The 25467-nt window shown below is 45.7% G+C and overlaps 1 protein-coding gene and 1 long non-coding RNA gene across 4 annotated transcripts in view; one reads left to right on the top strand and one right to left on the bottom strand.

The window, feature by feature from the left end:
- Window positions 1-10487: 10487 nt before the first annotated feature.
- On the bottom strand, window positions 10488-24253 carry LOC110299664 (uncharacterized). Of its 3 annotated transcripts, XR_002378507.3 has the most exons (5): window positions 24175-24253; window positions 14712-15259; window positions 13578-13791; window positions 12118-12728; window positions 10488-11502 (listed from the first exon to the last, which is right to left on the bottom strand). It is a non-coding gene; the product is annotated as an uncharacterized LOC110299664 (long non-coding RNA). The 3 variants fall into 3 exon arrangements; XR_015048592.1 differs by having other exon boundaries at window positions 12118-13791; XR_015048593.1 differs by having other exon boundaries at window positions 12118-13791; window positions 14734-15259.
- Hsd17b2 (hydroxysteroid 17-beta dehydrogenase 2) overlaps window positions 22929-25467 on the top strand; it is a 61167-nt gene continuing 58628 nt past the window's right edge. The window contains exon 1 of the mRNA XM_021169405.3: window positions 22929-23257. Within this exon, the coding sequence (XP_021025064.1) occupies window positions 22990-23257 (268 nt within the window). The 5' untranslated portion in view covers window positions 22929-22989. The remainder of the gene's footprint in view (window positions 23258-25467) is intronic.

The following is a 25467-nucleotide window of genomic DNA, read 5'->3' as shown; positions in this document are numbered from 1 at the left end:
CCAAGGGCCCAAGAGGCAGGTCGGAGTCTGGTTTGCGGAGTGGCGAGGTGTCATGTCTGCAATAGGAGGAAAGGGGAAGCATTTTTTTCAGCTAGTACAAGCCACACTGAATCTGAAGGGGAGGCCTTGTCCACATGCTGGGATGGTCCAGGAAGATGGAGGAGAGATGGGGACAGAGAAACACAATCCCTATTCCCACATGAGGGTTTCAGTGTATGATTTCGGAGGCAGCGTGAGTATTCAGACTACAGCTTCTTCCTCAGGTGAAAGCCCGATTGCTTCTCAATGCTCTTCCAAGCAACACCTGCCAACACTCTCCTGACAGGGTCGGAGAGGCTCCCTCCACCTGCACAAATGTTTTCTCCCATGGGTCATATGTTTGGGGATGGTGGTTTCCAAACAGGCTGGTGCGATCAGCTGAGAGATGTCACAACTAGTCTTACTTATAAAGAATAGTTCACTTGCAGTAATGAGTGTGTGTGTGTGTGTGTGTATGCATGCAAGTATGGTGTGAATACATATATATATATTCATATGCATACATATATATATGCAAATGTATGCAACCTGTGTACATGTTCACAGGGGCCATAGGAGGACATCAAGTGCTCTGCTCCATAACCTCCCCATCTTATTCCTTTGAGATAACATCATATACTGAAAACTGGGAATTATGCTAGCAACCAGGGATCCTCCTGACCCAATCTCTGCTTGCCCTTGCCCTCCCCCTCCCCCATTCAGATTTGTGTGGCCCACCTGGTCTTTTTCCGTGACTGTGTGTGGAGGATCTAATCTCAGGTCTTCAGGCTTGCGTAGAATGCACTCTTAACCATTGAAGCATCTGTCTCACCCCGTGACTTCCCATTTTAAACTTCTAAACATAGAAGAAATAAACCAAGATTACAAGCACGGGCTTTGTAGCCAGAGCTGAGGAGACATGGGTCCTCGCCCTGACAGATACCACGTCAACCAAACTTAGATGTATGTGTAGAGCCAGGTATAGTGGCACAAGCCTGCAATCGCAGCACTCGGGAAGAAAAGACAGGAGGATTGTTGTGAGTTCAAAGTGAAACAAAAGATTATATGTGTAAAACGTTCACAGGAGTGTTTATAGCAGCGTGAGTCTTTGCAGCTCCAAACTGGAAAGATCTAGAATGGTGAGTGACCAACAAACAAATACCTGAGTGTTTTCTGTTCACTTAGTAGGATATGTTCCAGCCGCAAAAAGCGACGCCCTGCCAGTGCTTGCTACCACATGGTTGGACGGGCCATTAAAAACATGGTCCTCACGCCCTCATTAGCCAGTTCAAGAGGCAAGACACGGAAAAACTACAGGCTGCATGATTTAACTTGTAGAATTTGCCAGAATTCCCCCCAGACAAATTCCCTGAGAAAGAAAGGACATGTCGGGGGGGGGGGGCGCTTGCGGGGAGCGGTGACTTGGTGAGTACAGTATTTCTTTCCTGGGTGGTGAAATGTAATTGTGGTTGCATAACTTTGTGAATGGGAGTCACTGAATTGAACATGCAGGGTGAATAGATTGCATAATGTGCAGAATTATACACCAATACAGCTGTCATAAAAACCTTACTCCAGTCTCATTCTAATTTTAAGGGTGATAGAGTGGAAGCAGGGCGGGATGGCCTGTCACCTTGATACGCCCACGGGAGGGTGCCAAGGGTGTCAGACTCAGCATGGGAAAGAGGGTAGGCGCCAGTAAGCCTACCTGTCCTGCTCTACTGTCTTGAGGTCACAGCTCCCCTGAGGCTCACCTCCAGCCTCCTCCTTTCTCAGGCTGAGGAGAAAAATGCGGGAGCAGGAAGCAGAGGGAGCCTTGAATAACAAGGGGCTTCTAACTGGCTGCATCAAAAACCTAGAGTTGGCTTGGATGGATTTTCACTATCAAATTACTTCCTTTTCATCCCTCTGCTGACTGCAAGGATCGTGTTTTTACACCACGAGTATTTTAGTCATTGCAGTTACGCACGCATCACCTCGCATGTGTTTACTTAACCCACCCCATAGCTAACCGATTTTCCCCCTTGCAGCTGTGACCATAAAACACAGTGTTAACAGATGGTGCGTGCCAAGAGGTAGCCAAGCTCCTTGGCTTTCTGCAAGCTCGTGTGTGAAGAGTTCAGGTGGCGTTTCTGGGGGAACAACGTGGGGACGACTCAGAGTCGATCTGTGCTGGCTCCTCTGTGCTGGCTCCTCGGCGCTCATGCCCGGCTCATTTGCAGCTTGGGTACAGATGTTTCCTGAGGGATTCAGCTCACTGAAACATCCTTGTATTGAGATCTCCATCTCTAGGAAGACTCTTGTCTCCTATCGAACTCTTTGTTTCTAAACCATATACTCTTACTTGTTCTCTCTCTCTCCTCTTCATCCTCCTCCTTATTTGTGTTATCACCTCCCTTCCCTTCCTGCTCTGAAGCCTTTCTTTGGTTCTTTGCCACACTTCCTAGTGGGTTAAAACCCAAGACTCAAACGTCAGCCTTTTCTCCTCATCCGTCAGCCATCCGTCCCCTTACGATGCCTTTGATTGTCTCGTTTTCTCTTAACCGTGGTCCCTAGGCAGATGTCTCCCAAACGCATTGGAGCTTGAGATGACACTGCAGAGGGTGGAGATGGTCCAGTTCATCCAGTATCCAGAGAAGGATTTCTAACCCCCACCCACCTGGGGTGTTGGCCACAGCATCTCCATACCCAGTTTTCATCTTGACTCAGATTATTTAGTTTTGTTTTGTAGTTGTCTTAGTCAAGGTTTCAATTCCTGCACAAACATCATGACCAAGAAGCAAGCTGGAGCCGGGCGTGGTGGCGCACGCCTTTAATCCCAGCACTCGGGAGGCAGAGGCAGGCGGATTTCTGAGTTCGAGGCCAGCCTGGTCTACAAAGTGAGTTCCAGGACAGCCAGGGCTATACAGAGAAACCCTGTCTCGAAAAAAAAAAAAAAAAAAAAAAAAAAAAGAAGCAAGCTGGAGAGGAAAGGGTTTATTCAGCTTACACTTCCCACACTGCTGTGGATCACCAAAGGAAGTCAGGACTCAAGCAGGCCAGGAAGCAGAAGCTGATGCAGAGGCCATGGAGGGATGTTACTTACTGGCTTGCTTCCCCTGGCTTGCTCAGCCTGCTTTCTTATAGAACCCAAGACTACCAGCCCAGAGATGGTCCCACCCACAATGGGCCCTCCCGCCTTGATCACTAATTGAGAAAATGCCTTACAGCTGGATCTCATGGAGGCATTTCCTCACCTGAAGCTCCTTTCTCTGTGATAACTCCAGCTGTTGTCAAGTTGACACAAAACCAGCCAATACAGTAGTCTCTTGGGCTCTTTTGAAAAAGATTTATTTTTTTCACTAATACGTATGTATGTGTTTCTGTGTGAATGCATGTCATGTGTGTGCAGGGGCCCTGAGAGGCCAGAAGACAGGCTAAGATCTGCTGGAGATGGAGTTACAGGCTGTTGTGAGGAACCAGATGTGGGTGTTGGGAACTGAACTCTTCTGGAAGAACAGCGAGCACTCTCACGGGCAGAGCCGTTTCTCCATCCCTCACATCGCTTTAGAAAAATGTTTTATTATTTTGGGGGGGGTTGGGCACATATGCTGTGGTGTGTATGTGGTGGTCAGAAGACAACTTGGGGGAGGGAGGTCCAGTTCTGTCAGGCTTGGCAGCAAGTGTCTTACTCAGTTATCCCCCAGGCCCCATCTTCTCTACAACTTCTCTAGTTTCACAATGGCTTCCTAAGCAGGGGGACACTTCAGAGTGTCAGCAAGGTAGATAAGAAAGAAGGCAGGGCCAGAGTCTTTTAGACAACCCATCCATAGGCCACACTTCAGCTATGTCTTCTTGTTCCTTCCTCCACTCTCAGGTGCCTCCCCTTGCCTCACTCCCCTCAAACTATGGGATGAAAGTAAAGTGAGGCCAAGAACTGGATGAGAGTGAGCCAAGGAATGGGGTGATTCCCAGGGACCAAGAGAGGGCCACCAGAAGCCACCAGGTTTTGGAAATGTTAAAGGGATAAGAGAAATAGAGAAAAGGCATTCTGTCTTGCTATGAGTGGTCATGTGGAGAGAGAGAGAGAGAGAGAGAGAGAGAGAGAGAGAGAGAGAGAGAGAGAGAGAGAGGCTGGAGGTCCAGAGAATACTGCAGCTGGTGCTGAGGGAGGGGAGGGAATCCTAGCATCTCTCGTCTGCTGATGCCAAGGCTTTGTATCTAGGGCCAATCTAGATTATTTTGAACTTATTTAGTGTGTGTGTGTGACACACACTCTATTGATTTTGTGGTCATCTTCCTTATTGAACCTGAACTTGCCATTTCAGCCAGCCCGACTAGCCAATAGCCCCCTGTATCTCTCTTATCTCTGCTCTGCAAGTATTGGGGTTCCGGAGCTTCACTGGCATGCCTGACTTTTATGTGGGTGTTGGGATCTGAGCTTAGGTCCTTATGTTTGCACAGCAAACACTTTATCCCGCCCCAAGCTATTTCCCCACCCTGACAGAGACTCAATAGTTTGTTCTGTAGTGTCTCACCCATTTACTGCCTCCTGGCTGCTGGTGAACTGACCAGCGTGGTTACTTAAGTTGTGGCACAGAACCAGCGTTTATAACCGTAGCAGGTTATATGGGGCAAGAATTTGAACATGCTACTGCATACCAGGAACTCTAGGTGTTGAAAGATTGTGTCAAATCGAAGACCTTTCTTATAAAGTTAGAGTGATTTATAGCTTACACTATCAGAGGTTATGATAGTTTCTGGTACATAGGAATAAAACATTATTGCATGGATAGAGACCAATTCCAACTAAGGAATGGGACTGGTCACATAAGCCCCAACATAGGAGGTAGTTAAAATGGCAGTACTGGCATATCTCTCTACACATAGATGAGAATAGTGCTCAGTCCTCACTGAGTCTGGAGTCATAGGTGATAATAATATATCCGTGCAATATATATATGTATATATATTATATGTATATACACACATATATGTGTGTACATATACATATACATATACATACTTAAACTGGGAATATTGAATAGTTAAGTGATATTGGATAGCTTAAGCGATAAGTTTGTACATTCAACGTGCATTATTCTGAGTGCTTCCTGTGTTCCAGGAAGTGTTCTTGCTGCCGATTTCCTGTGTCCTATAACCAGCATATATGCTGTCTTCAAGTTCTAGTGGGCAACCAAGAGCAATAGTAATAGCCTATATTGGTTTTTTTGGGTGGGGGCAGGATACTCCTAACTAACACCTTGAGGGGAGGTATCCCACCCCTGGCACTGGGCTTTTAATTTAGTGACAAAACACTTAGGAGAGAAAGGGTTTATCTTGGTTTGTGATTTTGGTAGTCCTGCACAGCTGGGGGAAGGGGCAGGGGCAGGGGTGGGGCTCACAGTGGTGGAGCTTGAAGCCAGAAGTCTGCAGCCACACTGGAGAGCAGAGAGAAAGGCGTGCACCTTAGCATTCAGTGCAAACCAAAGGACCGGAGGCCAAGTCTTCCTACATCAATCAACAAAATCAAGATGGCAGTCCCCCAATGATGTGTTCTCAGACCGACATCATCTCGGTGATCCTTGCTGAGACTCTCTTCTGGGGTGGCTAAGTTGTGTCCAGTTGACAGGATGATGTAATGTGATGTAATTATATAAGGATGTAACCGTGGAATTGGGGAGTTGTAGAAAGTGGCTACAACCCAAGCAGGTGGTGGCTCAGGCCAGAAGAGCTGCCATGGAGGTGGGTGGAAATGGTCAGGCAGCGGCTACCAAGACTAGTTGAAGGACCAGGTGTGGGCCAAGTCACTGAAACACCACACTTTGCTGCTACAAGGAGGCAGGCAGCTGCCTTTGCTGAGGTGGGGGAAGCTGTGGGTGATAGCAGCTCAGAACATGGTGGGGAGAGGGAGGGTTGGGAAATAGTAAATTCAGAATAAAGGGGGAAGAGGAACATATGGACAAAAGGGAGGGAGCTGAGCGAACTGAGGGATGCTTAGGAATGTACCTGGGTGGTGATGGAGACTCCACAGAGGTGATGGGAGGGACTAAGGGCCTTGTGAGAAGGTAGGGCTTTTTCTTTTCTGTATCTGCACTAAGGTGATTTTGTGAGTTTCTAGGGATGCTATATCCACAAACCAGGAGGCTTAAACATCTAGAATACATCCTCTTACAGGCTGAAATCAACAGGATGGCAGGGTCATGGCCCCTCTCAAGGTTCTAGGAGAAGCTACTGCCCCATCTCTTCCAAGCTGCAGGTTCCAGGAATCAGATTGAGGCACTGTGTCTAATCTCTGTCTCAACCCCTATGCAGCGTTTACTCTGTGTCTATCTCTGTCTTCTCTTCACATTCATCATTATTATTACATGAGTGTTTTGCCTACACATATGTATGTATGTGTGCTATATGCATGCAGTGCACACAGAAGTCAGAAAAGGTCACTAGAAATCAGAAACCCTGAAAATGAAGTTAGGGATGCTTATGGGTCACCATGAAGGTGTTGGGAACTGAACTCTGGTCCTCTGTAAGAGCAAGGAGTGCTCTTAACTGCTGAGCCATCTCTTCTGTTCCCCTGCAGACCCTTGTGAAGGAACATGTCATTGGGTTGAAGCCACACTAATCAAATGCCATGTAGACCCCTAATTATATCTGCACGATCCTCTTTATCCAGTAAGGCTCCTGGCATAGTGAACTTTCCATTCATGTTACGATCACCTGTCAATACCTCTCTCATAGCCTTCATGAGTCTCATTCCAACTCGCAAACACCAAAGCCAGGAGGAACAGCAGTGTGCTTGGCTTTGCACCTTAAATTCTTTTTTTTTTTTTTTGATTTTTAATATTTTTATTACATATTTTCCTCAATTACATTTCCAATGCTATCCCAAAAGTCCCCCATAGCGCCCCCCACTTCCCTACCCACCCATTCCCATTCTTTTGGCCCTGGCATTCCCCTATATTGGGGCATATAAAGTTTGCAAGTCCAATGGGCCTCTCTTTCCATTGATGGCCGACTAGGCCATCTTTCGATACATATGCAGCTAGAGACAAGAGCTCCGGGGTTCTGGTTAGTACATCATGTTGTTCCAACAATAGGGTTGCAGATCCCTTTAGCTCCTTGGGTACTTTCTCTAGCTTCTCCATTGGGAGCCCTGTGATACATCCAATAGCTGACTGTGAACATCCACTCCTGTGTTTGCTAGGCCCCAGCATCGTCTCACAAGAGACAGCTATATTTGGGTCCTTTCAGCAAAATCTTGCTAGTGTATGCAATGGTGTCAGCGTTTAGAAGCTGATTATGGGATGGATCCCTGGATACGGCAGTCTCTAAATGGTCCATCCTTTCATCACAGCTACGAACTTTGTCTCTGTAACTCCTTCCCTGGGTGTTTTGTTCCCAATTCTAAGAAGGTGCACAGTGTCCACACTTTGGTCTTCATTCTTCTTGAGTTTCATGCGTTTATCAAATTGTATCTTATATCTTGGGTATCCTAAGTTTTGGGCTAATATCCACTTATCAGTGAATACATATTGTGTGAGTTCTTTTGTGATTGTGTTACTTCACTCAAGATGATGCCCTCCAGGTCCATCCATTTGGCTAGGAATTTCATAAATTCATTCTTTTTAATAGCTGAGTAGTACTCCATTGTGTAAATGTACCATAATTTCTGTATCCATTCCTCTGTTGAGGGACATCTGGGTTCTTTCCAGCTTCTGGCTATTATAAATAGGGCTGCTATGAACATAGTGGAGCATGTGTCCTTTTTACCGGTTGGGACATCTTCTGGATATATGCCCAGGAGAGGTATTGCTGGATCCTCCGGTAGTACTATGTCCAATTTTCTGAGGAACCGCCAGACTGATTTCCAGAGTGGTTGTACAAGCTTGCAATCCCACCAACAATGGAGGAGTGTTCCTCTTTCTCCACATCCTCGCCAGCATCTGCTGTCACCTGAATTTTTGATCTTAGCCATTCTGACTGGTGTGAGGTGGAATCTCAGGGTTGTTTTGATTTGCATTTCCCTGATGATTAAGGATGTTGAACATTTTTTCAGGTGTTTCTCTGCCATTCGGTATTCCTCAGGTGAGAATTCTTTGTTCAGTTCTGAGCCCCATTTTTTAATGGGGTTATTTGATTTTCTGGAGTCCACCTTCTTGAGTTCTTTATATATATTGGATATTAGTCCCTTATCTGATTTAGGATAGGTGAAGATCCTTTCCCAATCTGTTGGTGGTTTTTTTGTCTTATTGATGGTGTCTTTAGCCTTGCAGAAGCTTTGTAGTTTCATGAGGTCCCACTTGTCAATTCTCGATCTTACAGCACAAGCCATTACTGTTCTATTCAGGAATTTTTCCTCTGTGCCCATATCTTCAAGGCTTTTCCCCACTTTCTCCTCTATAAGTTTCAGTGTCTCTGGTTTTATGTGAAGTTCCTTGATCCACTTAGACTTGACCTTAGTACAAGGAGATAGGAATGGATCGATTCGCATTCTTCTACATGTTAACAACCAGTTGTGCCAGCACCATTTGTTGAAAATGCTGTCTTTCTTCCACTGGATGTTTTTAGCTCCCTTGTCGAAGATCAAGTGACCGTAGGTGTGTGGGTTCATTTCTGGGTCTTCAATTCTATTCCATTGGTCTATTTGTCTGTCACTATACCAGTACCATGCAGTTTTTATCACAATTGCTCTGTAGTAGAGCTTTAGGTCCGGCATGGTGATTCCACCAGAGGATCTTTTATCCTTGAGAAGAGTTTTTGCTATCCTAGGTTTTTTGTTATTCCAGATGAATTTGCAGATTGCACTTTCTAATTCGTTGAAGAATTGATTTGGAATTTTGATGGGGATTGCATTGAATCTGTAGATTGCTTTTGGCAAGATAGCCATTTTTACAATGTTGATCCTGCCAATCCATGAGCATGGGAGATCTTTCCATCTTCTGAGATCTTCTAGAATTTCTTTCTTCAGAGACTTGAAGTTTTTATTATACAGATCTTTCACTTCCTTAGTTAGAGTCACGCCAAGATATTTTATATTATTTGTGACTATTGAGAAGGGTGTTGTTTCCCTAATTTCTTTCTCAGCCTGTTTATTCTTTGTGTAGAGAAAGGCCATTGATTTGTTTGAGTTAATTTTATATCCAGCTACTTCACCGAAGCTGTTTATCAGGCTTAGGAGTTCTCTGGTGGAATTTTTAGGGTCACTTATATATACTATCATATCATCTGCAAAGAGTGATATTTTGACTTCATCTTTTCCAATTTGTATCCCTTTGATCTCCTTTTGTTGTCGAATTGCTCTGGCTAGGACTTCAAGTACAATGTTGAATAGGTATGGAGAAAGTGGACAGCCTTGTCTAGTCCCTGATTTTAGAGGGATTGCTTCAAGCTTCTCACCATTTACTTTGATGTTGGCTACTGGTTTGCTGTAGATTGCTTTTATCATGTTTAGGTATGGGCCTTGAATTCCTGATCTTTCCAAGACTTTTATCATGAATGGGTGTTGGATCTTGTCAAATGCTTTTTCCGCATCTAACGAGATGACCATGTGGTTTTTGTCTTTGAGTTTGTTTATATACTGGATTACGTTGATGGATTTCCGTATATTGAACCATCCCTGCATCCCTGGGATGAAACCTACTTGGTCAGGATGGATGATTGTTTTGGTGTGTTCTTGGATTCGGTTAGCAAGAACTTTATTGAGGATTTTTGCATCAATATTCATAAGGGATATTGGTCTGAAGTTTTCTATCTTTGTTGGGTCTTTTTGTGGTTTAGGTATCAGAGTAATTGTGGCTTCATAGAATGAGTTGGGTAGAGTACCTTCTGTTTCTATTTTGTGGAATAGTTTGTGAAGAACTGGGATTAGATCTTCTTTGAAGGTCTGATAGAACTCTGCACTAAACCCATCTGGTCCTGGGCTTTTTTTAGTTGGGAGACTATTAATGACTGCTTCTATTTCTTTGGGGGATATAGGGCTGTTTAGATCATTAACCTGATCTTGATTCAACTTTGGTACCTGGTATCTGTCTAGGAACTTCTCCATTTCATCCAGGTTCTCCAGTTTTGTTGAGTATAGCCTTTGGTAGAAGGATCTGGTGGTGTTTTGGATGTCTTCAGGATCTGTTGTTATGTCTCCTTTTTCATTTCTGATTTTGTTAATTAGGATGCTTTCCCTGTGCCCTCTAGTGAGTCTGGCTAAGGGTTTATCTATCTTGTTGATTTTCTCAAAGAACCAGCTCCTTGATTGGTTGATTCTTTGAATAGTTTTTCTTGTTTCCACTTGGTTGATTTCACCCCTGAGTTTGATTATTTCCTGCCGTCTACTCCTCTTGGGTGAATTTGCTTCCTTTTGTTCTAGTGCTTTTAGGTGTGTTGTCAAGCTGTTAATGTGTGCTCTCTCTAGTTTCCTTTTGGAGGCACTCAGAGCTATGAGTTTTCCTCTTAGAAATGCTTTCATTGCGTCCCATAAGTTTGGGTATGTTGTGGCTTCATTTTCATTGAACTCTAAAAAGTCCTTAATTTCTTTCTTTATTCCTTCCTTGACCAAGGTATCATTGAGAAGAGTGTTGTTCAGTTTCCACGTGAAGGTTGGCTTTCTATTATTTATTTTGTTATTGAAGATCAGCCTTAGTCCATGCACCTACAAATTCTTAAAAGGTGAGTGAGGTTAAGTTTCACCTTCAACTCAGGGTGCGAGGGAAGCCACGGCAAGTAGAGATGTGCAAGGACTCCAGGAATCTTGGGACTTGAGCCAGAGAGTCCCGTGACTAGGAGTTTGAGCCAATCTTAAATGGCAAATCGGAGGAACCCCAGCAGATCGTCTAGGTTCTAAATATGTAAAATATGATCTAGCCACATACGCTACTTTGTAATATGCTTTTCTTGCTTTAAAAATATGGCCAACATTTTCTCAGGTCATTAAATATTCTTCAACAATTGCGCTTTTTTTTTTTTTTTTTTTTTATGGCCGCACAGCCGTCCATCAAATGAAAGTACTGCTGTTTATATAACGAATCCCTTATGGCAATCCACTGGGGCTGTTTCTACACTATACATATGATAAATACCACTGAGATGAACAACTTCTGTGATAAATCCCCATGAACATCTTTGATTATTTTCAAATGAGCTCATTTTAAATAACCATGAGCCGTGAATTGATGATTTGCAATAACAATTTCTGCTCACTGTTTTCTTTATGAATGAAAACTTCTCCTTCAGGCAGAAATAAAAAAAAAAATGGGCGAAAAGTTCTGGGAACATCTGGCTTATGGTCTGATACAGTTTTGGTATTCAGCTGGGCTCCCAAATTTTGAAAAGTCTTATCTCTAATCATTTCACATCAGGTTTCATCTTCCTTCGGGAGACACAGGCATGATGCTTCCTAGTGGCCTGGGGCCGCAGCTACCAGAGAAAAGCAGGCTCGAGGTTTGGTTTCCCTCAATGCAGCAATATTTCCTCAGTGTGCAGGAGCAGGAGTTTTTGTTGAAACAGAAAGGACTCCTGAGATAAAAGATGCTTTTGAAATGGTGGCATCCTTTGACCCGGACCATAAGATAAGGTACTTGTTTGTGTTGTGTTGGTTACTATCTTATCTCTGTGAAAAACATTACAGGGAGAAGGGAAAGGAGGGATGGAGGAAAAGCCAAGCAATCAAAGGAAAGAAAGAAGGGAGAAGGGAGGGAGGGACAAAGGGAGAGAGGGAAAGGGGAAGAAATGGAGGGAGGGAGGAAGGAAGAGAGGGGGCAGGAAGGATGGACAAAGGGAGGGATGGAGGGAGGGAGGAAAGGAGGAAGAGAGGGAGGGAGGAAGGAAGGGAGGGAAGGAAGGAGGAAGAGATGATAGAGGAAGGAGGGAGGGAGGGAGGAAGAAAGGGAGGCAGGAAGGGCTCATTCTGGCTCATTGTGTGAGGATAAAGTCTGTCATGATGGTGAAGCCATGGCCACAATCACATCAGAAGGAGAGAGAGAAAGAGAGAGAGAGAGAGAGAGAGAGAGAGAGAGAGAGAGAGAGAATGCTGGTGCTCATCTCTCTCCTTTTTATTCAGTCTAGGCCTCCGTCTCATGGAATGATGTCACCTCCCTTAGGATGGGTCTTCCCTTATCAACTCATCCTTACCAGAAACATCTTCATAGATAAACAGGATGAGATTCCAAAGCCAGTGAAGTTGAGCCATCCTGATGCTATTGTCTCAATCGTTGCTATGTAGGCTGGGGCTCACAGCATGGAGTGAGGTCATAGTGTCGATCAAGTAGCAGAAATGGAAGCTTACAGAACTTGAACCCACCATGGTATATGCCAGTGAGGGCCGCCGTTATCTCTGCAGTTTTGAGCACTGGTGATACGTCAGATCACAGCTTACGGTGTCATTACGTATGCCAGCATTCAGTTTTGTCAAGTTTGTCAGGTTGTCAAGGCAGCAGTGACACTGGGCAGTGGTCTCCTATTCCTGTGATTTCATATATCCAAAGGTATTTGGGGGCTATAGAGATAGCTTAGTGGGTGAATTCTTACTGTTCGACAATGAGGATCTTAATTCAAGCCCTTAAGTTCGGTGTGAAAACTCAGACGTGGCTAACCTGCACACACAACCCCAGCACTGTAGGAGGTGGGGACAGAAGGATCTGCCTGCCTTGCTGGCTGCCAGGTTCACCGAGAGACCCTGTCTCAAAGGAATACGGTAGAGAGGGGTAGAACAGAACATCTAATGTCTTAATGTCTTCTGGCTACTGAATGTTACACACACATCCACAGGGGGAGGGGAGAGAGAGAGAGAGAGAGAGAGAGAGAGAGAGAATGAATGAGTTTCATGTCAAAATGAGGAGGAAAGCTATAAGCTCTGAAGACCATCATTGTAATAAAGTCAATGCTGTCTTAGAGAAACCCAGGACAATGCCCTGAGCAATATCTTCATCTTTCCAGGGGCCAGTGAAAAATAGAGCCTGTGACCAGAACTTCCAAGATGGAGAAGTCACTGTCCCTTTTCAGTGGCCACAACCCATTGACATCTCTGCCTGGACAAATGGCTGCTCCGGCATGGTGTGGGACACAGAAGGAGCTTCTAATCTACTTCTCTGTCCCCATCACAGGAAAAGGCTAGCAAGATGTCCAGCCCATCTCCTTCCTCCATCCTGGGTAGAATTCTAATTCTCTCCTCACGTTCTTGGAAGGAGAGACCGTGGATATAAAATTCAAAAACCACAAGGTGGAGACTAAGAAGCATCTGAACATGCAGGCAGAACATGTGTGTGTGTGTGTGTGAGTGTGTGTGAGTGTGTGTGAGTGTTTGTGAGTGTTTGTGTGTGTGTGTGAGAGAGAGAGTATGCGTGTGTGTGTGTGTGTAAGAGAGAGTATGAGTGTGTGAGTGTGTGTGAGTGTGTGTGAGTATGTGTGAGTGTGTGAGAGTGTGTATGAGTGAGTGTAGGTGTGTATGTGTGCGAGTATGTGTGTGAGTATGTGTGAGTGTGTGTATGTGTGTGTGAGTGTGAAGGTGTGATAGTGTGAGTGTGTATGAGTGAGTGTGAGTGTGTATGTGTGTGAGTATGTGTGGGTGTGTGTTGCTGTCCTCTTGTACTCACATGAAGTGGCAGCAGGTAGGTGACAAAGCCTTGTTGGTCTCCACATGGCTAAGTCAGAATAGAACTGGAGGTCTTCAGGCTGGTCTTCCACCAATACCTCTGTGCTGACTGGTGACATCGGTGTAGCACTGCCGCCTTGCTCTCTCACATACTTGAGCAAGGAGGGACTATGATTACACAACCTTCGGCCTACAATGGGGCCTCAGTAAACCTCCTGATGGAAAAGGCAGGGGATTAAAAGCTGATGAACTGGTGAACAGAATTGCAGAGCCTTGTCCCACCCCTTCACCATGGCTTTACTTTTGGGTTAACAGAAATATTCAGCGCACAGAGGCAAAGTTCACATGCGTGGTCTCCACCCAAAGCAGTTGCCATTCACATGAAGAGGATGCAAGTCGGGGTGATGTTTGCATTGGATCTGACTCTCCAGGAAAGATGATGTTTCTGAAGTTAGAAGTCATCTACTGGGGCCCGAGCTAGACCCTTACTAAATGTTTAACCATCTCTGGAACATGAGTTCCATCTTCCCGGCAGGATCAAAGTTGAGTTCAGGTTCCCAGGCCCCAGAACCAACTCCTAGCCCACTTGTTCAGATGCTTCATGCTGGTCTGTTAGCCAGTGAAGGCTGTAAAGAGGGGTGATGCTGTGATCCCGTCATCTATGTTAAGGCACACAGCTCGTATGTGTGCTGCTCATCTTGACTTAATTGACTGTGTGTGGCTTGCCCTCTCCTTGTTCCCTGACCATTCTAAATTCCAGGGCAGCATCCAGGAGGGGACCTGAATGCAAAAGCTGATTCAGGAACCTGAAACCAGGTGACCTGGAAAAGGCCCAGTCACCAATGTTAACTTCCTTGTTTAAAACCCCTTGTGTCAAAATGTGATTGGTTAATGCAACATCCCACCCTGATCCCTCTTGCTTTGTGTTTCCATTCTACTAAAATGTAGCACAATTTCCCTTAGGGGGCGCTGTTCAGATCCCGAACTGAGTGCCTCTCTGAGCGCTCAGAAAATAAAGCTTTCATTTTAAAGCTTCCACGTCTGAAGTGAGTTTTCTCGGCTTCCACCCTGAACCCAACAGTCTCAAGTGACAAACATAAACATACATCTAATCCCGCCACCCACACATACACACCTCTAGCACCCAGGTTATGTACCGATAGTCATTGTCTCTATGAGTGTAATCACACTTGTCACTTCTGGGTTCTTCGGTCACCTCACTCCAGTGTTGACTTCAGATTCAAGCAGGTGGCATCTGATTGTGTATCCTGGAGTCCTTGGGTCCTGTTGTGGAGCCTTGGGACCACCTTAGTTGGGAGGGAAGCCCCGGTTTTTGGTGCTTACGCTTCTCCCCCCAGCTTCAATACAAACACCCACGTTCTCCTCCCCATCCCTGCTGTCCCCAGTTGAACGAGAGTATCCACATCCATGGTTTTAAAAGTCAGGGAGAAGCCCCAAGTGATAGGGTGGACAGGCAGAGATGGAATGAGAAGTGCGGTGCAATGAGTAGTGCAGAAAGTGACTGGTCCCCAGAGATACTTTCCTGTTCAGATGTCCCCTCTCACATCCACAAGCGCCGGCCCACACAGCATCCTCATCTCACTAGGATCATAGGGGATTTCTTTATTCAGCTACTTAGTTAAAATCCAGGAAAATTATCACCTCAAATCACAGCAAAGATTCCTAGGAGGAATAGACAGACAGATGTCGGAAAACTAGAAAGTGACCGTATAAATGGTCACCAACCTTAAAGAAAGGACACCTCCTGTCTCAGTCAGGGTTTCTCTTCTTGCACAAACATCATGATCAAGAAGCAAGTTGGGGAGGAAAGGGTTTATTCAGCTTACATTTCCACACTGCTGTTGATCACCAAAGGAAGTCAGGACTGGAACTCAAGCAGGTCTGGAAGCAGGAGCTGATGCAGAGGCCATGGAGGGATGCTGCTTACTGGCTTGCTTCCCCTGGCTTGCTCAGCTTGCTGTCTTATAGAACCCAAGACTACCATCCCAGGGATGGTGCCAACTACAAGGGGCCTTTCCTCCCTTGATCACTAATTGAGAAAATGCCTTAGAGCTGGATCTCATGGAGGCATTTCCTCAACTGAAGCTCCTTTCTCTGTGATAACTCCAGCTTGTGTCAAGTTGACACACAAAACCAGCCAGTACTCCTCCCCTTATCATAAGTGAATCCCGATTTGGATTTCATCTGCAAACATCCTTGGTACCATGCACACCTCCATAGGTTAGCTTCTGAACACCAGGAGCCCCAGTCTCTCAACTCCTGTCTTTTTTCAGAGAGGAAGAGAAAGAAAGGAAAAATAATCACATATGGACACTATAGGCTGCAGGTGAATCTGGTCCCCACAGATGAGCCCACAGGCACATATTATAGAGGCAATTCCTCATTGAGACTCTCTCTTCCCAGACATTAATTAGGTTTGGGTTGAGTGAGGACCTGAGTTTGGATCCCTGGGATCCACACAAAGCCAGATGAGGTGGTGCATATGTGTAACTCTGGTTCTTCTACTGAGAAATGGGAAGTAGAGAATTTCTAGAAGTTCTTGGGCTAGCCAGCCTAGAGTACATGTCAGATGAACAACAAGTAGACTGTGTCTCCAACAAGGTAGAAGGTGAGAATTGACATTGGAGGTTGCCCTCTGACCTTTACTTTTATGTTGTAGCTCATATCCACCAGCACTTACATACATGAACACGTGTACATACAAACACATGCATGTGCACAATACACACACACACACACATATATATATATGTATATATACATGCATGCCTGCACACACATACACAGATACCTGCACACACATATACATGCACACATATACATATACATATACACATATACATGCACACATGTCTGCATGCACACACATACACACATATACATACACACATATATACACACATGCCCACACACAGATTTTCAAATGAGCTTGTGAAACAAAGCAAATTCAAGTATTTTAAAGTTTTCCTCAAAAAGCATAAAAATGCTGCAAGAGATCAATTGCCAACTGGGAATTCTATACCCAGTGAAAATATCCTTCAGCAGAGAAGACGAATTGTCATTTTCAGCAAAACAAAAACTGAGCAGTTTAATCTCCAAGGCCTAACCTTAAGGAAACACAAAGGGAAAGTGGTTTTGACAATGAGCTTGGAGACAAACAAGGAAATGAAAGGCAATAAGAAGCAATCATTTGATAGGAAAGTAACAATTGTTGGCTGTATACAAAGAAAGACAATAAAACCAAACAGATTTGATGTATCTGGATAATTAGAACTAGTGACACAGTGGCATGTGAGAATGGCTTGGTGATGGAATGCCTGTCCTGAATCCCCCAATGAGGGTCTAGGGGTTTGGCTCAGCAGAAGGGTATTTCCAGAGCCTGAGTAAGGCTCTGGACTCTATTCCTAGTACAGTACAGAACAGCAACAAAGAATGAACCTGTCTTCTCTGACTGGTGTGTGTGTGTGTGTGTGTGTGTGTGTGTGTGTGTGTGTGTATGTGTGTGTGTGTGTGTGTGTGTGTATGTGTGTATGTGCTTTATCAGATCTTCTTCATTATTAATACACAAAAAGAAAGAAGAATTTTTCTGTGTTGGTGTGTTGTGCTGGCAGGTGTGGAGAGGGAAGTTAGTGCTCAGCACCTGCTGGGCCAGTGCTGTTTTGCTGGTCAGCACTCCCATGGCTTCTAAATGTCCAAAGGTCCTGTCTTATCTAGGAATGGAAGAAGCAAACCAGGTCATGATGAACTTTGACAAGCTTCTCCACAATCATTAAAAGAAGTGCAAATAACTCAGAAATGTCAACATAATGAGAGAAGTGAGTGGAACATAGAAAAAAAAAAACTCATGCAAGGGAAGGCCAGAAAGAAGAAAAGTCATAGCAAATGTTCAAACAGACAGTGGATTTAAATTAAATACACTGCTATTTACATTAAGTGTAAAGGAATCAATTCAGTGCAAAGACCATTATCATTTTTTTAAAAAATATTTTATTTTAATTTGTGAATGATTGTGTGTGTGTGTGTGTGTGTGTGTGTGTGTGCGTGTGTGTGTGTGTACACATGTGTGTGGGTGCCTGCAGAAGAAGATTTTGGATCCCCTGGAGCTGGAGCTACAGGTGGTCGTGAGCTGCCTAATGTGGGTGTTGAGGATTTAACTTGGATCCATAAGAGCAGCAAATGCTCTTAACCACTGGACCATTTATTTAGACCCTCAAATTGGATTTCACAAAAATATTTTTGGAGGGGAGGGAGAGAGCACATGGATGCATAATCATTTATCCACCTATATTTTGGACACATTTTTATATGCACTACAGTTTAGAGTAAAAAGTTAAAAATGATATGAAAATACCTATAACACCTGGAGTTTCACTTAGATTTTTTTTTGTGAGTAGTGGTGGGTGTAACATACGTGTGTCTATGTGTCTTTTGTGTGTGTATGCATGTGCACGTAAGGATGCACAAGCATCTATGTACACATGTACATGGAGGTCAGAGACCAGTGTTCAGGTCTTCTTCAATCATTCTCTACATTATTTTGTATGGAAATGTCTCTCACTGAGCCTAGAGCTCATTAATTTGGCTGGACTGACTGACCAGTGAGATGCAGGGATGCACCTATCTCTGCCTACCCAGTGCAGGAATTACAATCACATGGTTTTAGGTCAGTTCTGGAGATCTGGACTCAGGTCCTCGTGCTTGTGTGGCCAGCTCTTTGCTGTTGGAGCATCCCTCTCCTGTTATTCCTCACTGTGTAGAATAAAGAATTATGCAAAATATGATATTTGTAAAATTATCGTTGAACATGCGAAATATTCATCATCCCCTGGGTGTTCAGAAGGCACGTGTTCTCAGCAACATTGCCCTCAGATTTCTGAGATTATGTTCTGTCCCGTACCAACCTGTCCTTGTGTTAACCATTGGGTCAGGATCACAGTGATATATACGCATGCTATGCTCGGTGAATTACCATGTGCCACTCACTGTATCAAATGCTACCCAGCGCCTGTAGCATCATTATCTCAGTGGTGTTGGGACTTTGGGGCATGTGGTTTCCTGAGAAACTCAACTCCAGAGCAAATCTATTCTACCTTGTCTAAGGGACATTTGGGAGGATGAAGGGCGTCATCTGCTTGGACCAGCTGCTGTGTTCCAGCCTCTGGAAGATGTCTGTATGTGGCTCCCAAAGGGGAAAGGAAAACAAGTGCCCAGATCAAGTGCACCAGAGGGAACTCTGTTTTGTCCAGAGTCACCTGACAGTAACGAAGATAGCCACTTGGTGGGGCTGTTTCAGAGGGAATCCCCACTCTAGAAGGGAAGTCACTTCTGCACACTGCCATCCACACCCGAGAGTCCTGGATACTAACCAACTGTACATTTGCAGATTCTTAGTGTTTTTGTTTGTTTGTTTGTTGTTGCTCAGTTTGGGAAATCCTCTCCTTTGGTAACTGTGATGGTTAAGTTCCATTGTCAACTCTGACAACTGTGGAAACACACTTCTGGATGTGTCTATGAAGGTGTGTCCAGGGAGGTTTAGCTAAGGTGGCGAGGCCCATCCTGAATGTGGGCTGTATTATCTCTGAGCTGGGGTCCCAGACTGAAGAAAAAGGAGAAGGTGATCTGAACATCAGTGCTCATCTCTCTGTGTCCTGGCTGTGGGTGCCATGTAACCAGCTGCCTCACACTTCTGCCGCCATGTCTTCCCCCGCCCACCCCCTCCATGACACACTGTATCCCCTCAAACTGTGAACCAACATAGACAGTTCCTTAAGTTGCCTCTTGTCAGTTATTCTGTCACAAACATGAAAAAAAAAGAAACTAATTATAGTTAAGTTATCGTCTTCAGGAAGTGTCTTTTTAAAAGGCTTCTCCACCCGCAGAAAGGTCACAGGGCACTGACCCTGGGACATCATTAACAAGAATGACGTGACTCATCCATTCCTTTTCCTTGGGAAGATGGACCAAAGCTTGCCAGATATAGGTCACTGACCATGTCTTGAGGGCAGTTCCAGGTTAAAAAAAAAATGGGGACAAACTAGAAATCCTGATGTCACAGGTGAGAAGAGGAAGTCCTGGCTGAGGAGTTGTGTGATCTCAGATAGACTAAGACCCTGACAGTCCCCAGGGAAAGAAAGAATTCTAAGATCAGAGGGACATAAGTTAGGTTTTTGCCTGGTAACTCCACAATGACACAGTGCTCACAGCACTGGGGGCTTGTCCTTGACCTCGGGAATCACTTTCTAGAGCAGCAAATCTCAGCCTTCCAAATGCTGAGTGAGAGACCCTTTAACATAGTTCCTCTTACTGTGGTGACCTCCAACCATAAAATTATTTTCGTTGCTAGTTCATGACTGTAATTTACTACTGCTGTAAATCATAATGTAAATATGTAAATATCTGTGTTTTCTGGTGGTCCCCGTGAAAGGGCCATTTCATCCCCAAAGGGTCCGAGACCCAGAGGTTGAGAACCCCTGCTCTGATAGAAGAGACAGAAGAACATTTCTCAGAATAAACAAACCAGTCCAGAATTGTTAACTGACAGAAAGGATGGGACTCGGGTGGGGTCTGAGCAGGTGACCCTCGAGCTGACCTCATGGGAAGGGTGCCAAGGGAAGACTTGGGTGACAAAGTGAGTGGAGAAACAAGGAAACAAGAAGAGGCTGGGAAAGGCATCTCCGCTGCCCAGCAGTAAGGGCTGAGAGGAGGTGAGCCTCTGAATGAGCGAGGGAAAGCGGCCTCTGTTCATAACTGTAGACCAGAGCCAGGCTTGGTGGAAGAATCAGGTCAGTCCTTCGCTTTTCGGAAGATCCCTATGGGAGAGGACCATTCTATCGAGTAGGAAAGAGTCTAGAATGGTAGGCAACCTGCTCAAACCTTTAAATGGTGGGGCCATTGTACAGCTCCCCCCCCTTTTCATCTTAGGTTGAGAAATATCTCTGCTTCAATTTCTGTGTTGTACCAAGTCAGCTTTCCCCTGTTGTGTGAGCCACCCAAAGAAAAAGAGTCGCCTGGTCTCAGTTGAGTATGAGCCTGTCGGGAAACCCACACAAGCATGTTTGGTCCCCCTCTGATACAGAAGTCACAGTGCTAACGTCCTGACAAAAGAACCAAAGCTAGCCCCGTATGCCCACATGGGACTGTCCCCCAACCCATCCTAATGCTGTCTGTGCAGTCAGCATTAGGATGGGATGGGATCTGTGGGTGAGAGAGAACATGCTTAGAGCTGCTCAAGAATTCCACAGTCCCCCTGCCCTAAGCTTGCGGGGATGGAGCCAAGTGTCCATGAGGCTGGCTGGGATTGGAGGTAACTTGCTACCACCCCATTCAGGTCTCCTATACATGCTCTGTCGACTCTCAAAATGCTCCCACCCCACAGTGTAGCTCACAGATTCCGGCTTCTTAGCCTGTTTCCCTTGGTTCTTGAACTAGCCTGGGCCTGGGGCTGTCCTACCTCATCCTCCCTTGACAGCTGCACTGCCCTAGACTTATACTTGAGCTGGAGGCTGGTTTCCCTGACTCCCCATCCAAGGCCCCACTGGTCTTCCGACAGCCTGTGCCACCACTGTGTTAGGACCTGAGCAAACCCTGCTTCCCTCTATGTCTGGAGGGCCAGACTCCTCCCACCACCTCTGTCTCTCTGTGCACCTTTGCTCTAGAACAAGTCTGTAGTCGGAGGGGCCCTGGGTTCTACCAGACCTCCTGCTTAGTGTCCTCGTTCATTTAAACATGCAACCCTGTAGCCTTTCTGAGACCCCATCGAGGGTTCCAGGTGGGGCACAGTGTATGGACAGGTAAAGAGACAGCATCCCCCAGCCAAGATGACCTCATCCTTAACAAGTGTGGGAACTGAAGTGGGTTTAAAATGAGCCATCTGAACACAAAGTGAGAGCTCCTCTCTCTCCAGTTTTCTCAGTGTCTAGCCTTTATTAGAATCCTGCTCCATCCTAGGCAGACACCAATAAACACCACATCCATCAAATCCCGTGGGAGCTCCCCTTGGGTGTCAGTATTGGAACTGGTGGTCTGAGTGTGTGTGTGTGTCTCACATGCACACATGTGCAAGTGTGTGTTCGCGCTCATGGTATATAATACCCAGATACCTATATATAGGAACTGAACTATCTCCCCAGTTTTTACAGAAGGGCTCTTGAGCTGGTGAGTCACAGGTGTGTGGATTCAGATTCCTTGCTCTTGGATAAAGTACAGCCTCTCCCAGCCTGAATTTTCTAGTTTACAAGCTGACTCTAACAAAGGATTGTGTAAGATGCAAGCTGGGCAAAAGGAGGAACTAGCACAGGAGGGGTTGCTTTTCTGTGTTTGACCTAAAGCAGGCAGTGGGTGGTTCAAAGGGCAATGCCGGGGATTGACACCCTGCTGCGTTTCGGCTCCTAATCTCTCTAGTCTCAGACTGATTGCCTCTCGCTATTGCCACACGAATAGAAATGTTGTAAGGACATCCCATTCGGAGACTGAGTCCTACTATCCAGAACAGAGCCTCCAACAGGGTAGACTGAGTCAGAATTGAGCAGAGCACTGGTTCTGACAGCTTCTCTCAGTCTGATTGTCATTGCTATGGTCTCTCCCTGGCACAACTGTCCTCTGGGAAGACACAGGCACCTCCCATCTGCCTCTAAGGTGAGCCTTCTTTTGGCTCATTGAGCCCTTAACCTGTCTCCGTTGGCAGTAGTCCTCCAGATGCAGGCCAGATCGGGGATGCTCTCTTCTTAGAATCCACTTTCCAAGCTTCACTGATTACTTGGATAACACACACACACACCCCCACACACACACACTCACACCCACACATACAGATACACTCGGAGTTAGCAAAAGAACTCAACCAACACAGAGAGGGCACATCCAAAGGAGATTGTCTTCTTGTGATTCCAAGTCTGTCAATCATTATTTGAGTAAACATCTGTCAGGTGGGAGGGTGCGTGTGCACGTGCGTGTATGTGTGTATGTGTAAGTGTGTGTATGTCTGTATGTCTGTATGTGTGTGTATAATTGTGTGTGTATTATGTCTGTGTGTTATGATGTGTGTGTGTGTATCTATTTGTGTGTATGTGCATGTGTGTATGTCTGTATGTCTGTGTAGGTGTGTGTATGTGTGTGTGTGTGTGTGTGTGTGTGTGTACGTGTGTGTACGTGTGCTCATGTGTAAGTGTTGAGTGCCTTAGGGGAATGAGCAGGTATTTATATCACAGTGCACAGTTTAAATTACCTCCTGGGAGTAATCTTCCCTATCACTACCTTTAACATGCTTGTTCAAAGGGTGCGGGGGCTGTCGTCCCCCCCCCCTGCCTCTCCCTTCATATAAGCCTGGGCTGCCTCCAGCCAGCTTCTGCACTCACAGTATTCACTGGCCCAGAGCAAGTGAAGGCCAGTGGAGAATGAGCCCGTTTGCCTCTGAGTCAGCATGGCTCTGCTTGGCTGCCGCTGCAGTGCTGGGGGGCACGCTTCTCTGCAGATGCCGGAGTGGCGGGCAGCTGCGGAGCCAGGCGGTGTGTCTTGCTGGCCTCTGGGGAGGTGCCTGCCTGCTCAGTCTGTCCCTCCTCTGCACCTTGTTCCTCTTATCGGTGGCCTGCTTCCTTCTTCTGTATATGAGTTCATCTGACCAAGACTTGTTACCTGTGGATCAAAAGGCCGTGCTGGTGACAGGTAAGTGGCCAGCATTCCTGTGATTGTCCTGCGGAGAGGAGTCTGATCCTCTCTGTCCTCAGTGGGGGGACACTGCCAGTTTTGGCTTGAGTGGGAAGTGCTTAGAGTGAATGACAGGCAGCGCATACCCTGCCTTTTTGGGTGTTCTTTGGTTTGGATGTGCTTTGGAAGGAGCCAGTGGTAAGACAAAACGTGACAATTGCTCAGGGCCACAGATCTATACCACGAGTGTGTTAATTTCCTAGGAATAAATATTAATAAGCAAAACAGCATCATTTCACGAGTGTTCTTGTACCAGGAAACACCTGACAGACTTCTTCAGGCTTGGTTGCTATTCTGTTCTGAGGTGACTATTTATCTAGGTCCTAGGCCTGGTCACCCCTCTATGTATGGAAGGAAGGTTGCCAGCCAGCTTTAGCACAATACTGTGTGTCTAGGGACGCCACTGTACTTTGAGCCTTTGCAATTTGCCAGGCTGCTGCCCCGAACCATGAACCACCCTGTTGTCCTGTTTGAACCTTTTCTCTATGTGTCATTAGTGTATTAGTGCTTCTTAATTAGATCAAACTGGCAGTGCGTGCACATGGAGCTAGCTGCTTATTAGCTGAGCTGCCAGCCTCTCACTTCTTCTGCGTGCTATTCTGCAGTAAGCGCAGGGCCAAATTAGATTCCTTGGAGTTGTAAAACGGGTTTGTTTGGTGAAAGCTGCAACTAGAATTCCCTCAAGTGATCCTAACCCAGAAAGACCTGGAAAGAAGAGGAAAGGCCATCGGCAGCGTCACCTTGTGAGGAGGGTGTCACCCCTGCATAAGGAAGTCGTGGCCTGGGGCTGGGGCCCCTGGCTGTGGTCAGCAGAGGACTCAGTGACTGATGAATCACGGAGAAACAGGCTTGAAACTTTTCTTTCTATTTTTTACCTTAAATCCAGTAACAAAAATTCTTCCTGTGAGCACGGTTTGGTTCTGGCTGGGGTGTGGAAGGGCAGGACATCAGCGTCTCTGAGTTTAAGATCCAACAGTGAAGTCGAGTAGTTAGTGTATTTCCCAGTTGTACGAAAGAACACAGAACCATTAAGTACACTTCGGTCTCTGTCTGTCTCTGTCTCTGTCTGAGGATCAAAGGTCGATCCTGGGTGTGTGCCTCAGCCACTCCCCATTTTATCCTTTTGGTGGTATTTCTCCCCCACCCTGGAGCTCCTCGAGTGGCTAGCCTGGCTTGCAAGCAACCTCCAGCGATCCTCTTGGTTTTGGCTCCTCAGTGAGGAGCTGACAGCATTTCCCACAGTGCCCAGCTTTTTCCGTGGGTGCCACGGATCTGAACGTGGGCTCTCATGCTTACACAAGTCCCTCCCTCCCTGAGCTATCCCCAGCCTCAGAAACTCTGGAAATCAATGAGGTATGGCATCCTGCCCATCACAGAATTTCCAGGAAATGCAGACACTCGGGAGATCAATTCAAGGTTTAACACTTTTTCAGTTGACCTCTGAGAAGGACCGATTCCAGCAGATCCCAAGATAGAGGAGAAAGCAGGACTCTGCTCCCCACTTATTTGGTCTCGTCAACACCTAAGTGAGGTGAGCAACACAAGCTCAGGGACTAAGCCCTAAGGGAACTCTTCCGAATGTCAGAGCCGGGCTGGAGACATTTGAGAGGCACTGAAATGCCATTTCCCATCATTTGCACAATGAAAACACAAGGTTGGCATTATTCCTGGGAAGGCTCAAGATCTTTGCTAAAAGTTAGGGTGGAGCCCAGGGATAGAGGAACTTGTCTTGCTTGTGCTAAGGTCCAGAGTTCAATCCCCAACACCACAAGAAAACAAACCAACCACTGCCAATACCAAAGAAAGAGAGAAAGAAAGAGAGAGAGAAAGAGGGAGGGAGGGAGGGAGGGAGGGAGGGAGGAAGGAAGGAAGGAAGGAAGAAAGGAAGAAAGAAAGAAAGAAAGAAAGAAAGAAAGAAAGAAAGAAAGGAAGAAAGAAAGAAAGAAAGGAAGAAAGAAAGAAAGAGAAAAGAAAAGAAAAGGGAAACAAAGCCCAACACCCCCAAGTCCCAATGTACAAACAAACAAACAAACAAACAAAAAGCCAAACCAAACACAAAACCAAAATAAGCTCAAAATGAAATAAAAAAGTTGAAAATAAATTTGTGATACCTGAACTCATTAAATTTTAAAAAAAGATTTATTTTTAACTATCCTCCCCCCCGTGTA

This window comes from Mus caroli, unplaced genomic scaffold (genome assembly GCF_978045245.1).
Source record: "Mus caroli unplaced genomic scaffold, Mus_caroli_1 scaffold_10, whole genome shotgun sequence".
NCBI classification, from domain to species: domain Eukaryota; kingdom Metazoa; phylum Chordata; class Mammalia; order Rodentia; family Muridae; genus Mus; species Mus caroli.
This window is presented reverse-complemented; position numbering and strand designations above follow the sequence as displayed.